The sequence below is a fragment of the Enhydra lutris genome, unplaced genomic scaffold (assembly GCF_002288905.1).
Source record: "Enhydra lutris kenyoni isolate GAN:26980312 unplaced genomic scaffold, ASM228890v2 scaffoldscaffold28, whole genome shotgun sequence".
NCBI lineage: Eukaryota > Metazoa > Chordata > Mammalia > Carnivora > Mustelidae > Enhydra > Enhydra lutris.
In genome coordinates, this window is record NW_019154112.1 from 9,423,189 (window position 1) to 9,441,590 (window position 18,402).

At 34.6% G+C, this 18,402-nt stretch overlaps 1 protein-coding gene across 50 annotated transcripts in view; it reads right to left on the reverse strand.

The window, feature by feature from the left end:
* LOC111152143 (regulating synaptic membrane exocytosis 1) overlaps positions 1-18,402 on the reverse strand; it is a 498,025-nt gene that overhangs the window by 82,139 nt on the left and 397,484 nt on the right. For 34 of the 50 annotated variants that reach the window (XM_022510447.1, XM_022510446.1, XM_022510482.1 and 31 more), the window contains one exon: positions 13,543-13,709. The exons of the other annotated variants lie outside the window; for them this stretch is intronic. In XM_022510447.1, coding sequence (XP_022366155.1) covers positions 13,543-13,709 — 167 coding nt within the window. The remainder of the gene's footprint in view (positions 1-13,542; positions 13,710-18,402) is intronic. 50 annotated transcript variants of the gene reach the window in all.

Below are 18,402 nucleotides of genomic sequence, written 5' to 3' on the forward strand. Positions count from 1 at the left end.
TTTAAAGCCCCTATATGAAAACTCTATTGTTTGTTTTTATTCAGTTGGTCCTTTTTATTAATTTAATTTTTAAATCATGCCTCATAAACTTTAATTAGGTGCCAGACACTGGGAATGTTTGCTTTCTTATTTTCCTTCAATAAGGGTAAAATTTTCTTTTGGTTGGCAGAGAGAAGTTATCTTGTTCCTGTTCAGAGTTGGGTTTAAAGCTTTACCATTATTCACAGAGTGTAATGCATAGCTCCAGAGTTTGGTCTTTCTGGAATTTGTACAAGAAATTAAAGGTATTTTTCAAGCCCCTCTGACTGTGGAACTTGAAGGCAATCTGTGTCTCCCCAGCACTGGGCACCCACTGGAATCTTTGCTCAGCTCTTTAAGAAACCACTTTTTGGTTTCTTGGAGTCTTTCCCTATGCATGCTCATCTCAGGAGTCAACAAATTATTTTAGGGTAATCTGTGGCAAGTTTTGGAGCCCTCCATGCACAGTTTTTCGCTCCCTTTCTCTGTCAGTTCCTGACCTGTGATCTGTCTCCTCAGTCCAGTAAGACTCCTGCTTTCTGATTGGACTACACCCCCATGTAACTAAATCAGAAAGTACCTTCAGAGAAAACTGGGGGTAAATTTGGCACTTATATCATGTTCTTCCCTTCTTTCAAAGATAGAAGCCCTTCAAATTTATTTCTGTTTTATTCCTTCCAAATACCCTCAAACATTTGCTTTTTGTTTTTGTTGGTTTGGAGGTGAGAAGGTTAGTCTGATGCAAACCATATTGTCATGCCTGAAACTAGAAGAACTGTGTCATCTTCTTGCTTATTTTTGAGTAATTGTAGAATTATCCAGACCAGTGATGTTTTCAAAATCTCTATAAGGTCAGTAATGAAGACTTATGTATTATAATTATGCTATAGCAGTTTATTTCTTTGTGACCTACACCAAATAGCTTTTGCTATATTGATCCCTAAGTGTCCCCCCAACAGCCTCTCTGCCATAGCCAACCTGTGAGGCTTCTCCTCTGAGTTGATGTCAACTGCTACTCTGAAGCATAAAACATTGTTTCAGTGTTTTCCAGTGTTAAAACCGTCCCAAGTTCTCACAGATTCTAGGTGAGAAGTTTTTTGATTGGGCTTTCCAATGCTGTGCCATTTATTTTAGAGAGCTCTACCCTCTACTCACGAGGTGAATAAGTCAGTATCTGCTCTTGATGCTTCTCCTCATTTTAGACCAGATTTCACTGAATTTGAAAGTTGTTTTCTATAATTTATAATTTAAGGATGTGGGTCTTCTAGGTTCATGCTAGATGAGGTTTTTAGTATCTTAGAAAACTTGGGTAGCTTTCAGCTGGCAATTAGAAATAAAAACCTCTGTTCTCTGTAATCCCCAGTGTATGATCATGGAGTTCTTTGTAGGAAGCAAAATCAGTCAGTCTTGATGACTCATTTCAGGAAGCAATCTCAATGGGAGTGATATGCTTCCAAATAATAACTGGTTCTTGGTGGAGGTAAGAGGGGTAAACATTTCTTAGATAAAATGGCTTGTGATCCTCTAAAGAGCCACAGTATATAAACCGATATAGTGTTATCTATGACATTAAAATGTCACGTGGGAAGGACAGGAAAATAACATGTAAAAGGCTCCTTAGGGGGTTAGGAATGGTAAAAGCATTGAGGAACAAAGCATTAGAAGGAGGAAAGGAGAGAGTTAAAAATTAGGGTGGTTTCCAGTTATTTTGATTTGGGAACTAGGTGGATTATGCAGTGGGAGGAATATAATTACTCTGTTCAAATACTAAGTAAGCCGATATGTTTTTACATTTGTTTTAAGAAATATATTAGGATCTCAATGACTACAAATAGCTAGTTAAAAATATATATCTTCATGTATTTCCAGGCTATTATAAACGCAATTAAATAAATATTCGTACACACACACAGTTCAACAAAAGCTGGTGTACAATATTCAGTGAATACCAAAACATTAACAAATCATCTCATATCACACATTTCTTATCTATCAATATGACTGGATGAGAAACGTCTTAAATACATTCAGTAGATAACTTGTATTGATTGCTTATGCGTCCTTATCTAAGCTCTAAATCTTCTCCGTGGACACGGATCTGTCTCTACATTCAATATACCCACACATCTCTGCTCAGTGCCACACACTGTCCATGAAATTCCAATTACAGTTGACTCTTGAAAAATGTGGGGGTCAAGACTCTCTGCACAGTCAAAAATCTGCCTATAACCTTTGGTTCCCCTGAAACTTAAAATACTAGTACTCTACTGTTAAATAGATACCTTACCAATAAACATGAACAGTTAAGATATTTTGTATATTATATGTATTATATGACGTGTTCTTTCAATAAAATAAGCTAGAGAAAAGAAAACGTTATTAAGAAACTCACAAAGAAGACAAAATATGTTTACAGCACCGTACTGTATATGCTCAAAAAAAGTCCACATATGAGTGGACCTGCGCAGTTTAAACCCATGCTGCTCAAGGGTCTACTGTACTCGAGGTGCGGTGATCATTCATGGAGGTGTAGCAGTTATTTTGTATCAATCTGTGGAATGTGAAGACTTATGTGAAGTTTTTCCCTATTGTTTTGTTTTTTGCTTGTCAGCAACCTGTATTGGACATGCTTCTCAGTAACACTGCTCCCATGGGAATAATGAAAGTCACACACATTTGCTTGTGTCCAGCATAACGTGTTCAGTATCCTGTCATTTGGCCACAGCTGACTGAACCAAGGATCGGCATCTGAGTTGAAAGTAGCCTCTAAGGGCAGGAAGACAGCCTGCAGGGGCGCCTGGATGGCTCAGTCAGTTAAGCATTTGACTTTGGCTCAGGTCATGATCCCAGTGTCCTGGGATCCTGGGTCTGAGCTGGGGATCAAGCTGGCATAGGGCTCCCTGTTCAATGGGGAGCCTGCTTCTCTCCCTCTCCCTTTGTTGCTCCCTCTGCTTGTGCTCTCTTGCTGTCAAATAAATATATAAAATATATTAAAAAAAAAAAAAAGAAGAATACAGCCTACAGACTGTCTAGGCTTTGGACCTCTAATTAAGGGATGTTCCTTATTTGATGATTACTAATTGCTTCTTTTATCATAGGCCCATACAATTTCCTTCCTTAAATTCCAACAGAATCTGAGTTCCCAGAATCTCTTCCTCTATCTAAGCTGTAATCTCCCTTTACTCCTTACATTATTTTTTCATGCCCCAGCTACCATTCTTCTTCACATCTCAAGTGGTCCTGGTCCTTTCTCTGCTGGAGCTTCTCTCTGTCCTCATTTTCCTGCCCTCAGCTACGTTCGCCTTGATGTCCCTGTCTGCTATTTTCTCAACACCTTAGACCTCACTGCTGTTTCAAGATCCAATTTTCTTTGCTCTGTCCTGACATTTGCTCTCTAACTCGGGATAAAGTCCCTAGGCCCATAGTTCTTGCTTTTTACACCTACAATTATTTTTTTTATTCATCAATTTCATTTTAAAGATTACCCTTTTAGTGAGTAAATTTAAAAACTCAAGAAAATAGTAATGCCTTAAATATTAAACTTCTATTCTAGCAATGTGGTAGATGATACATTCTGAAAATCTTTTCACTTCCTAATGCCTAGAAATTATGTGAAAATTACAAGAAACGCCCATTACAATACAAGCCCAAGTTCACAAGAAAGGCAAATTCCCTTAGCCAAAAGACCAAGAGGGAACTGAAAATAGGTTGCTTAATGGATTATGAATGCCTTGGGAGGTTTTGTAGAGAAATTTAGAGCAGACCCAGTGAGGAATCAGAATTGAAATACCTACAGGGATCAAGACCCTTAAAGAATAAAGAAAAACTCCAGTCCCACCTTAAGCCCTAACAGCCCTCACTGGTGACATTCTGATGCATATATTCCAGGAAGACAGAGAAGGCTCCCAAAATGAAAATCTAAGACACATCGGAAAGGATCAGCAAAGAAACTAGAAAATATTTGGGTTAGTTCTAAAGCATTTAGAAGCAAAAATAACATCTGATGATGAGAGAAAGAAAACAAAATATAATTAAAATTCTGGAAAAAATATGTAAATAGTGGAGGGATGGGAGTAGAGCTAAAGTGACCATAGTAATTTTTTTTCCCTTGGAGGCAGTAGAGGTACTTAACTTTAAATGTATTATTTAAATATATATATATATATATATATGTGTGTGTGTGTGTGTGTGTGTGTGTGTGTGTGTACATATATACATTTGAAACACTAAATTAGGCACTAAAATCATAGAAATAGTATAATTTCTGGAATAATAGAGGGGAGAAATGGAATAAATACAATTCAATTAAAAACCAATCAGGAAAGAGGAAAAAATAATAAAAATGCAAAATACAAAATAGGATGGTAGGAATAATACCAAATATATAAGAAATCAAAATAAGTGCAAACTGATTAGGTAGCCAATTAAATAATAGAGATTTTCAGACTAGAAGAAAAAAATTCTAAAAGCTAAATTCTAAAATTCTAAATCCAGCCATTTACAAGAGATATAGTTGATACATATGGTCACAAAAAGGTTTCAAATAAAAGGATGGGAACAGTTTGATTGGATACTAATAAAACAAACTTTATGTTCTCATATAAGACAAAACAGAGTTTAAAGCAAAAGAATATTATTACTAGAGATAAACAGCTTCACTCCGTAATGATGAAAGGGTTAAATTACCAGGCTCTCAATTCTAGCTCTACCGCATACTGGCCATGTGAATCCATGTTTATCTTTATTTGTAAAATGACATTATTAATAATTGCACTACAGGGGCGCCTGGGTGGCTCAGTGGTTTAAGCCTCTGCCTTCGGCTCAGGTCACAATCTCAGGGTCCTGGGATCGAACCCCGCATGAGGCTCTCTGCTTGGCGAGCAGCCTCCTCCCCCCTACCGCCTGTCTCTCTGCCTACTTGTGTTCTCTCTGTCAAATAAATAAATAAAATCTTTAAAAAAAAATAATAATTGCACTACAGGGCTGTTACAGCACTCTTGATCTTGCATGTGAACCATCTACCAAAATGCCAGTACACAAAAAAGAGATACTTAATAAATCAGTATTTTTAATACATTAAAATATAATAATAAACATGTTGCACAGTTATGGCAAAATTATGAAAGTGACAAATGAAATAGGTGAAGTTTGGAGAGCACTGGTTCAGAGTAAAAGGATATTATATTCATTCCAAATAATAGGATAATTGCCACAGAAATAGGAATATTTACCCAAAGAGAGGGTATTTAATGTTGATAACCAGAGTTCCTGCCTGGTGGCCAATAAAACAATTAGCTGCCAGTGGATGAAATCCAGCTAGGTTTATAATCCCCACTTGGTCCTCCAATGTGCAAATATAAACATGTAAACACAGTGTGTTAAGTAGAAACCGAAGAACCTGTTAGAAATTTTCCATTATATATTTTTTGGCATAAAAATATAGTAACAGGGGCGCCTGGGTGGCTCAGTGGGTTAAAGCCTCTGCCTTCAGCTTAGGTCATGATCCCAGGGTCCTGGGATCCAGCCCCACACCGAGCTCTCTGCTTGACGAGAGCATGCTTCCCTTCCTCTCTCTCTGCCTGCCTCTCTGTATACTTGTGATTTCTGTTTATCAAATAAACTAAAAAATCTTTAAAAAATTTCAAAAAATAATATAGTAACAATTTGCGGTCCTCTCAAAACAGTCTTCCTGCTCTTTGGTGGCTGCTGTAGCACTGAGCATCCTTCATACAGCTGAATTGTGTGTTAAACACAGCATGTCAAAGACAAAAAGGTGACTTAACTGGCCCTTGAGGAAGTCCTCCTGTGCTCTGAAAATTATATAGCATTGAAGCAAAGTTAGCCAACATCATAGCAACTGGGGGATTTCTTATACTTAAGACTGATCTCTTATAAAAGTAAAATATTCCCATAACTGGCATGAATCCTACTGCTGGACATTGGTCATATTCCCACACTTAATACACTGTTCTTACCTCTTATCAATGGCAGAGATCGCAACTACAAACAGATCCTGTACAGTGAGGAGGAATTTGAATTTGGGGGATAGATTTTTCTTTCTTTAAAAAGTATTCCCAGGGAATAAAATGGTTGCATTTGAAAGCTGCTCTAATATTGCCAATTCACCTTAAGATTAATCACTTGTTATTTTCCTTGTACTTAAAAGATGTTTAAACTTTATACATCTTTACTAATACGTCATACTGAAGATGTGCTATTAGCAGCAGGTAAGTTAATTTCTTATATATTGTGGGGAAAATAAGAATCAGCAGGGAGAATTATATTCTTGTTTTATTTAACAACAGAATATTAAATTAAATGTGTAACTTCTTTTAGGTTAAATTAGAAAATTACTGGAAAAGACTTACACACAATCATAGACCTGAATAAATTTTTCATACTCTCTTTCAAAGACACACTGACTTATTTTTCTAAAGAAAATTTTTTCTAATTATAATTATCTATAATCTCCATTTAATATGTTCTTTAAACTATTTTAAATTTAAAAAGAATCTATAATTCACTTCGAACAGAAGACATTAAACTACAGGGAAGTAGATTTCTACAAATAGCAACAGGTTACAATGTACTTTTAAAACTCCATCAATAGATGAATGGATAAAGAAGATGTGGTATATATATAATGAAACACTAGACAACCATAAAAAAATAAAATCTTGCCATTTGCAATGACATGGGTGGAACTAGAGGGTATTACGCTAAGCAAAATAAGTCAATCACAGAAAGACAATTATCATATGATCTCACTGATATGTGGAATTTGAGAAACAAGACAGAGGATCATAGGGGAAAGAAGAGAAAAATGAAACAGGACGAAACCAGAGAAGGAAACAAACCATAAGAGATTCTTAATCTCAGGAAACAAACTGAGGTTTGCTGGGGAGATGGGGGTGGATAGGGATAGTGTGGTTGGGTTATGGATATTGGGGAGGGTATGTGCTATGGTGAGCTCTGTGAATTGTGTAAGACTGATGAATCATAGACTGTACTCCTGAAACAAATAATACATTATACATTAATATAAAGCCCAGCAGGGACAAAAAAATAATAAATTTAAAAATTTAAAAATAAATAAAATAAAAAAAAATTCAAGGCCAAAAAAAAAAAAAAACCAAACCCTCCATGAACAGTGTATATTTACCTTTCCCCCAATGAGTCCCCACTAAGATCTAATTACAATCACTTCTACAAAAAACTCCGTCTTTATAAGATATTCTGGGTTGCTGTTAATTTTCAAAAACATATTATAAGTGACCATTTTCATTGTCTATTGTATACTAAACATTTATCTAATACCCTACTGACATTCCCAGAATTTAACTAAATACACCTTAGTGAATCTGTAATGATCTTACAGAGTAGAAAGGTAAAAACGAAGCATGCTGGAGGTGTTTCAGAGAAGACTAGTGCTGCTTTACTTCAAACTGCAGTCTTCAAGGGTTTGCAAGGAAGAAGGTCACCAGGAAAACCTACTCCCATGTCCTAAGGGCTCTGTAGCTTTGCCATTATCAAGACTTGTGTCACTTCATCCACAGGGCAAACAGGATTTTATCTATGTTATGAGAATGGCATGGCATAATAATTTAACTATATGGCACACTCAGTCATATGGTATATTAACAAGTATGGTAGTTTTACCATACCCCCTTTTAAAGGGCACACAGTACATTCTTTCCTCTCTTTACAGCTTTAACTTGGTCACAGGAAATAAGAGTGGTGACGGGTCATCAACCTTGGACTATTAAAACTAAGATGACGCTGTGAAAGAAGCCACAAGAAGATCACTAAAGTATCTTTCCTTTCTCAGATATTCAATATCCAGTATCTTTCATTGTGTTCCAGTTCATTCTCTCCCCATCATCAAATTTCCATGTTACTTTCCCCTCTTTCTTTTCACTACTTTTGTAGATCTCAACAGACTGCTATTCCATAGTACAATGGGCAAGCATGCAAAATTAAGAATGGATAGCTCTAAGAAAAAAATTCCCTCTAGATCACTCTTAATATATTCACTGTCAGTAGGCTTAGTAATCCATTAAGTATAAGGGGTGCCTGGGTGGTGCAGTTGGTTAAGCATCTGACTCTTGGTTTTGGCTCAGCTCATAATATCAGGGTCCTGGGATCAAGCCCTATGTCAGGCCAGGTGCTCAGACCTGAGTCGGCGTGGGATGCTCTCTGCCTCTCCCTCTGTTCCTCTCGTTTATCCCACTCATGCTCCCTTCCCTGCCCCTAAAATAAATAAATAAATCATTAAAAAATAGCTAGTTAATTTGTTGTTCTAAACTATAAATGTAGCAAGTGATTTTGCAGTTAAGTATTTCTCAAATGACATCACAAAAAAATCCAAAGATTATTTTTTAAAAGTTATCCTGTATTCCTTTGATGAACTGAAGAACCGTTGTAAAATAAGATACATCTGAAATTTTCTGCAACATTTTCCAAACATAACTGCAGTGTCAAATTGATTTTCTGGACAATATTAACCTATGCATTTATTTTCTATCACAGTTTAAAATATCAAATAATACAATCTATAATATTTTAAAACCCCATATAAATATAAATTTATAAATAAATATAAATACATAAAAATAAACATATTTCTCTCAGTACAAGCTTAGTATTTATTATGCCTATTGACTCCAAATGCCAAATTTCAGTAAATTTACAGTTGTAAGATTATTATTTGTATATAGAAGATAATGTTTCTTAAAAAAAATAACCTCATGTCTTAATGAGTACTTATATAAGTAGGTTTAAAAAAATGAATGAATGCATGAATAAAGTCTCTTACCACCTTAAAAGAAAAACCTTTCATCTTTCAAACTATGACCATAGGAAACAAAGATAATTTTGCTTTTGAAAATATTCTTTAAAAAGGAGATGATAAAAAGGCCCACAATTATTTGCATCAAATTGCTTTTCAAGTTAGTTTATTAAAATCCATCTAGCTCTAGAAAGCCAACCTTGTAGATCCTGGAGAACATATGTTACACATGTGAATGCTGTTGGAAAACAGTTGGTTTTGGCAAAGCTTCTAAAATTGTTTAACATCTGAGAACATCTACAGGATTATGCTTGCATTTGCTTTTAAAGCTTTGTTTTGTATAAAACATCTGAAATTTGTCTGCCTGGAAAAAAACTGATATATGATAAAGATGGAAAAAAAATTCAGAGCTAGACCGAGAAAATTCGTCTCCTTTCTGGGATGAACATCTTCTTCGGATGTAAACGTAAACACAGAGAACTCAGAAACTCATATTCTTTCTCACTTCTAGTCTATGCATTTTTATTGTCAATTGTGCCACCTCTACTAATACACTGTACATATTTTGTTGTTGGATGACAAAACATTCTTTGAGGAACATTTAAGCAAATACTAAATTAGAATTGCAAGGCGCATGCAGAAAAATCTAAAAAACTAAGAACCTCAATCTTTACTGATGCTTATTATTTTGAAGTATTAGGTGATTTTATATTGTAAGAATCAACCTAACAATTATTTAAGTTTTAAATTGTTTTAATTCATGACAATTTAAAAATAACTTCTAATTCATTATATCTACACAAGGTTATTTACCCTAAATACAAACCTCATAGTCTATGTTTTTCCTACTATAGTTCCCCTGCATATGTAAACTCTGAAAACACGAGATATGTTTTGGACTATTTTGAATGAACTATTCAGAATGCTGGAGGAAGGGATACCATTTCTCAATTCACGCAGAACCATGTAGTTTAGCTAGTGGCATACTTGAGTGGATATCTGGTGCATAATCATCTCAAACATGAAAGATTCAAGTGATGTCCCATGAATCCCTAATACTCTCTGAAAATGATATTTTAGAAATTGTTCATCAAAACGTATTTATACTTCTTAACCTGTAAACATCCTATAAGTGTGCAACTCTATCTGTCCTCAAACAGGCTTTGAAGCAACTATATAACATTTTATCTTTAAGGTGGAAAGATGTTAATTACCTAAAAAGGATTTTCCCAAATTGCTTGCAAGACCTGTTCAGTATATTAATAGATGTCCTTACCAAAACAAAACAAAACAGCATTGTGCAATGGAGTAAGTTTGGTACATATTGTAATAAGCAAAGACAGACAAGTTGTTTTAAGAGAGAACTTCTCAAGATCTTAAAAACAGTAACGTGTATTGCAAATCATTAATAGGAAAATGTAGTAAGCAGTATTTGGAAAACTAGAAATTATACAGAAGGCTTTGTAGCCCACTGCTCATTTCAGATGTGTTTATCTCAACATTTTCTTGGTTCATAATATACTTGTATAGAAGAAATCAAAATTTTACTGTACTTGGTATTCTGTGTCTATATACTATTATTTTACATAATGTGGGTAAGATTATGTCATATAATTTCTTCCTATAGTCTTTTGTGGGAATACTAGGTATTTGGTTGACTTTTAGGATACTGGACACTGTCTTTGGAAATGCTATAATGTCTTCTAAATCCTTTTGTTGACTTCCAGAATGAAAGTCATCCAAAGCAACGTATAATAAAACATTTCTTGTGTCATAGGAAAATTTGACACAAATATATAGAGAGTGAGCGAGAGAGTGAGAGCAAATATATATATATATAATGAGAATATAAAAACAAAAATAAATTTAAACTCTTAAATAGTTTATAATTTCCTTGAGTGTGTAACCTAAGTATTATACTTTAAGGTGGTGTCAGAAAATAATGATGTCCTTACACATGATAGGAATTCAAAAGTTTGCTGATTCTTATTATGACATATAAATACTTTCTATCATCATAATTGATTAGACTTGTTCATCTTTTATTCATGAACTTGAATAAATAGAATTTTTAAACCTACACATATGTTAGTTAAAAAAAAAAAAGAAACAAGAAGCAGCATTATGTTGAGAATAATCATTCTTCACAGTGTTATAAGAAGAGGGACTATTTAAAGGCTGAAGAGCCTGAACCACTGTTCCAATTAGTGAGACACAGCATTTTTATATTGGTGTCATTTTGTTCTTCTTCTTCTTCTTTTTTTTTTTTTCATTCCACAACCTACTCTCACGTTTTCACCACATGGTTGATGATGGAAGCAGGATAACTGTGTGCGTGTATGAGTGTGCACAGGTGTGCTTGTGTGCCTATGAGGATATTCAGGAGGAAGAATGTATATGAAAAGATAACGAGACTGAATGTCAGAAGAAAGAGCTACGCTTATCCCGTATCTCTTTCTTCCTCTCTATTTCCTGCTAGGTATTCTAAGAAATCACATGTGTACCACATACAGAGAATCAATCACTGGTCGAAAGTATGGAACTGCAAGAAAAGTAGTTCTTCACGTTAGCTTAAGGGAAAACTTGTTTAGCCATTATCTTTAGTACCTAAATTTACCTAATCTACTTACATATATATTAAAAAAAAACTTCTCGGGGCGCCTGGGTGGCTCAGTGGGTTAAGTCGCTGCCTTTGGCTCAGGTCATGATCTCAGGGTCCTGGGATCGAGTCCCGCATCGGGCTCTCTGCTCAGCAGGGAGCCTGCTTCCCTCTCTCTCTCTCTCTGCCTGCCTCTCTGTCTACTTGTGATCTCTCTCTGTCAAATAAATAAATAAAATCTTTAAAACAAAACAAAACAAAACAAAACAAAACTTCTCGGCTCCTATGTGTTCTAAATTTCAGAGAACTGAAAGGGAAGGTGAAAACAGAAATACCTCTTAAGAATGGATTTGTCACCAGGAAATTTATTTGTACCCTTTTTAAATCCACCCCTATCCCCCCCACCTTCAGTAAGTAAGAAAAGTCATATGAATCAAGGAGGCAAAGAATCCTCCAACTTTTGCTTCTTGTCATGATATGGTTATAATTAGTGTTGATTTGTTAAACTGGCATTTTCCCACAAAGTAACACTGGCTCTAATAAACTACCATGTAGTTTCTTCTGAACCCCTTTGTATGAAATCATAGTCTCTTGTCCCACTGCCAGAAGTTTCTGTTCTTTACTTTTTTCCTCAAAAATCACATAGCCAATTTTTTCCGAAAGATTAAATTTTGAAGAATACTATTCCTAAAATTTCAGGAGAATGAAAATGGACCCACAGATTATTCCTGCAGTTGGCTAGTAACATAAATTCTATTTACCAGTAATATTTTTTAGCCAGGGACTCAGAGAGCTTGGCTCTATTGTGAATATAAATAAAAATTACCTCAAGATTTATGGTTTTATAATTGTCTAGTAAGTTGTTTTTAGTGATTAAAAGTGAAAAAGTCCTTGTTTAAGTCTTACTAATTAATACTCTTGCTCAGTTGATTAGGTTTTGAAACATATTATCTTGTTAATATTTCAAACAAATAATTAGAATGCTATTTACCCCCTTGATCTTATGCAGCTCAGTGTGATTAGCTCTTCTAATTCTATCTTAAATTTTAGCAAACTTCATATTCCATTAGGACCACACGTTAAGAACATCAGAAATAGAGACAAGCATGTTCTATTAAACATCATTATCAGCTGAAATTGCTCATGTAGATTATCTGAATATGACACTGTTAATTAACAGTAAGATAATTACTCTCAATTTGTTTCAACAGGGAAATCCAGGAAGAAGGAATGCTCAAAGATATTTTATTGTACATCATCACAATGCATGATAAAAGGCTTTTCAGAGTATTAGAAAGGTAATTGCTCCTATTCTGAACACTTATATTTCTTGGGCCTCTCCTCAAGCCCCAAAGTCCTTCAATGAGACTTCTATTTCTGGTATCTCTGGAAACTAGTTAAGAACAAACATAAAATACGCCTTGTCTATATTGAGTCCGCTTTAGGTAAGATGGCAGTTGGATTCCTGTGATCTTTTCCCTTTCAGTGGGGTATTTGCCTTGTAAAAAGACAAGAGCACAATGGGTGATTTAAACAAACTTCACGCAGATTTCTTACAACTCATGGAATGTAAGCTAGGGATGTGTATTTTGTGTTACACTGCCCAATCCTACTCTGTAAGCAGGCCAACTGCTATGGGACTAAAGAAGATCACAGCCCATGAGCAAAATGTTGCCTACTTCCTGTTTTTACGAATACAATTTTATTGGAATACAGCCATGCTCACTTGTTTACAAAGCTTTCACACTACAAGGACATCCCCAAGTAAATGCAACAGAGACTGTCCAGTACAGCCCGAGATATTTACCATCTGGCCCTGCACAGGAAAGAATTTTTTACACTGGACTAAAGGATGCTCTGTGGATTTAATCATATTAGAAGAAACTCCCACAAATGTGACTCTGATCAATCTCTAAAATTATGACCACGGTTATAAGCTAGATAATACCGAACGGTCTATAGGCGATATTACATAACAGCAAATAAACACTCAGCCCACTCCCACCCTGGGTTATGTTAGGGAAATGTTTCTGCTGCTTCACCTAAAGTGTGTTTTAGCAAGAACATCAAGAGAGCTAGTTGCATTTGTCTACCATGGATACAGACCCAGTTGATATAAACGGTATTGCCGACTCACCTGATTCTACCCCTGGGGTGCTCAGACTGCTCTGACATAAAGCTTGTGCTGCTGAGGCGTGAGGCACTGCTGGTTCGGGAAATGGCGGACACATCACTGACATCACTATCTGATGATTTGGCAGAGACGTTATCACAGCTTCTGTACTGATCTTTATGTATGTTATACTAAAGATTAAAAACAAAAAAGTGTGAGCTCCAACATCAGGTTGTGGGAAAAGAGACATACATGGTGAGGTTAATGACTACTTAGCCCACGCCAAGTAAATGTGCACCTTCATAAAAGCAGGTGTGGAATCTAAAACAGTACAAACACTTAGGTAGTATATGATTTCCAATACAAAAATCCTACGTCCTCTGAGTGGTAAAAAATGGTTTATGAAACTTTAAATGCTTGAGTAGAAAATTCATTGAATAAATTACTGGCATAGACTTGAAACTTCAAAATGTCCTTTTTCCCCCAGTGTATGGGTTTTTCTATTCTTGCTTTAGTTTTCATTACTGCCCATTGTGTTCACCTCTACTCTGCATTGGACAGACTGCTTCTGTCTGTGCTTTTGATTCTTTCTGTAACCGTTCAATTTACCAACACATTTTCCCTGTTTAAAGACACCACAGTTTCTCAATTTCTCCAAAAAAATGGATCTCTTCACAAAGAAGGGCTGATATTAGAGTTAAGGGCCTGTGCCAAAGAGGAATAAAGCGATGGAAGCAAAGACTGGACGCCAGCTTTCTATTGTACTTTAATTAGACATTTTCAGATTTGTCAAAAGTAAAAAAAAATGGGATTCCTATTAAAATTTGAGTATGTACTATATGTTTTCTTTTTAAATTTGTCTTTGGTATTCATTACCTAAGATTTTAGAAATTGTTAGGTAGAAGATTAAAACATGCAAAGTTGTCAGAGCAGTTAATATCCTCTTCTTTCTACTTGACTGTTACTATAGTAGATGACACAGTAAGTAGCTTTACATATTATTATTTTATATATGAGTTTTCATTATAATAAATAGTTTGGTTATAAAATAATTAAACTTAATTATATATAATTTAAAAATACTAATATACCAAGTGATTTCTGTTATTTTGGGAATTGGAAGTTAATATAACTTATTAATATAAGAACATGTGACTAAACATTGGGTATTCAAGTTTCTTAGCAAGTAATTTAATTTTACATTTATGCATTAAGATGTAAAAATATCAAATATTTATTAAACTTGTAGGAAAACTTATCTACCCTCTGATGCTCCATATCAGATGAGTTTTAATAAATGTAAAATAATCCAAACACTATTTTTAAAAATTTTTATAATAATTGTCATTCTAAAGTATACTAAGTAAAATGATGCTAAAACCCTGTATCTGTATATACAAAAAGAAGTATAAGACATTGTTTTTTTTTAATCCTAGAAGAGAGAATCATATTTACTTAATAATTCCTCAGATAAGAGTAGTTCAGGCCTGAGATATTTATGTGAGTTTTAATTCTTCACCTCTCATGTGTATGTACTGGGCAAAGAATTTCACATCAAGTATGGAAACAACTCCAAATTCTAGACTATCAATGAAATTATCTTTCCAAAGAATTTTTTCATAATTTCATAAGTTGTTTATGAAAGCCATGTGTTAAATTATAATCCAAAAATAGTCATATATGTGCAGAATTGAGCTTCTTACAGAACTTCATGCATGATCTGATATTAATATGATTTAAACATAACATGTCTTTTAAAGTAAAGTGATAATGTTTTACTATCAAGTTCTGTTATATCTTATAGCACGATCCCGGCATGATTCAATTCAGTCCTGGCATGATTTCAACCAGAGCTGTTTTTATTTACAGAGTAGATGTGGTACAAACTTAGCATAGTTTTACACAGCTATCCTCACATAGCAGGGTCTGAATTTAATATTGTTAGTGGGGTCCAAATATAACTCCTATATTACTTGTCTTGGAAACTATTTTGCTAAGTACATATATCATGTAATTATTACCATGTTTCCAAACATACTGAAATGATAGCTTGTTCATGAGGGGATATGAAAGAATTGGGCTGTAATACAGTAAAAATGTATCCAGCTGTAGGAGATTTTCTGCCACTGTGTTGACAGCCAGAACAAATGTTCCCCTTATTGGCAAATGGCAGTAATAAGCAGTGCAGACTATAGCATAAGGGTATGTGAGTATACACAATACTATTTCTCCAACTAGAGAAATCTTCCTTCTCTATAAGCCATCTCTTCCTCAACATTTTTGTATATAGACTTTTGCTATTTCAGCGAAGAGATTAAACAAGGGATTTTAAAAGACTGTGTATCATATTAAATTTTTCTACGCTGGGCTAAAGAACAATGCATCACAGTTTTCTTTGCATTTAGTTATATGAAGGAAATTAAAGACTTTTATATTCACTTTTTACTACTATATTTACTTATTTCCAAAGTCTGTTAGGAGTTTAAATAATCACTTTGAATTTTCATCAAGCATAATTTGTTAAATTTCCTATTTAACACTTAAACATTTTAATGGAAATGAATTAACTGTATTTTGAGAAATAGAATATCACTAGGAGGAATTTATACTAACCATACAGGGGGAAATAAGTCATTCATGTGAGGGGAGACTCTAATTATAGGGCAGCTATTTTTAAAAATAATAATAAACATTTAGCAGCTACCTACAAAACCCATCACATCAATCTTTGTTGCTGTTCCTGGGTTACAGAAACATAAACACTCTTTAAATTTTGAGTGCCTAAATGCATACTCACCCTCCAGTTATGAATTTCACCCCATCATTAAGGAATGCAAAACTGCATAACATCATTGAAAAAATAGCCTCACATCACATTTCAGGGATCCTGAAGCAGTCTTGTGTGTTTTCAAAAGGAAAGTTAGTGCCAATTCCCTATTCAAGATGGAGTTAGGGATGTTCCATATTTTAAAGGAGATGCCAGGTTTTAACATCTTAGGAATTATAGTACATTTGCCTGATAATTCTTTGCCCTGAAGAAAATCTAGTTCTATTAGTATTTGGTTCTAAATATTTTGAGAATGGTTAACTAATTTCTAATTTGGCAGAATTTCAACAAAGGTGTTCAACCAAAATGTCAAATGGATTAAAACACTAAAAAAGAATCAAGAAAGGAGTAAAGTTCAAAAGTTAATGAATATTAAATTTATGACAATATTACTTCTTAATCATATGATTTTATAAAGTAAATTATAAAATGGTTGGGGGAAAGTATAAAAAAATGAGAAAGAACTTTTCTCAAGTATGTAAGAGATGTTTAACTGAAATGCCTTCTCTTGGAAATGAACCTGCTTAAAATGGAAAACTACTTAAATGATTTCCTAATGAAATGGGAACTTTTACTATAAGCATTAGGCCACAATATGGATATTAGAACTGCGGAGGATTTATCTTTTATTTGACATATAAAATAAAAAATAAGCTAACTATTTGTTATTTTATCTTAAATATTTTTCCTATCCTATTATAAGTTCTTAAAGATATCATACCCTTGGTCTCACATTTATTGATACTATATCAAAATTTTATTTAGGTAACATGGTACTATCAATTTATACAGTAAGAACAACAGTAATATATTTGAAAGTAATGGTTTTTTTAATAGCCAAGTGTGATGAGGTACAAAAAGAAAAAGGTGCAAAGGAGGGAGCAACACAGAATATGGTAATTTAACTGCTTGCAAATTAAGTTATAGAACTTCTGAATCAAACTGGAATGATGTGTACATTTCAATGATGTAAGAAGCAGAACACAGCAATACCTAAGTTTTAGATAAGGAGATCTAGGGCTCATCACACCATAGAAAGGCTTTACTAATGCTGGGTAAGCCTCAGTTTTCATAAATTTCGTAAATAAGAGAGCTGGAATAGAAGATTAATTTCAGGTACTTTCAGTTCTAAATTCCTATGAGTCAAAGAATATGGACTCTCCCAACTGAGATAAACCTACTTTTGATTTATTATGAATATTAAGTATTGGTGGTTGTTTAGACTTCTTTTTTTAAAGATTTATTTATTTATCTGAGAGAGAGAGAGAGAGAGAGAGCATGAGCAGGAGGGACAGAGGGCGAGGGAGAATCTTAAGCAGGCTTTGTGTCTGGCTGGATGTGGGGCTCGATTTCATGACCCTGAGATCATGACCTGAGTGGAAACCAAGAGTCTGAAGCTTAAGTGACTACACCACTCAGGCGCCCCTAGTGGATGTTTAGACTTCTAAGATACTTCATTTTGTAAATTGCTTTGATCAACTGACTGACGATTAGAATCCTACTTCAGAATGATCCAGAATGGCTTTCAACGGTACCTTGATTGCTTACCACTTGTTTCCTATACTGGTCCTAACTTTGACTTGCTGTTCTATTTGACCTTATCCTTTCACATAATGCTAAGAAATTAACAAGGCATTTCCAGCTTTAATGAAGCAGTCCCAATTTGAAGAACCTTTCTAAATAACTACATTCAACGGTGGAGGAAGAAAACAAATTATCCTGCCTTCTAATCGCTACTGCATTTGTTGTAAAAGAAACAAAAATGATGATGATATTCATAAAGAAGACAGACAAATAAGCTGACTCAATGATAATTATGAGCCAGAGAGAAGACTTGCGGAGCTGGAATCAGCAACTCTATGGCACATCAAGGTATTCTGCTCACTGTTTTTTGTTTCAAATAATTTTACCATTTAAAGTGTTGTTTCAGAGTCCCAGGGTACTGAGCCTCACTGAATCCATGACCTTAGGCATTGTCTTAGTTGGAAATCCTCCTGCAGCTGACTAAGATGTAAAGTGGTAAAATGTGTCCAATACAAGGACTCTTTTCGAGTCTG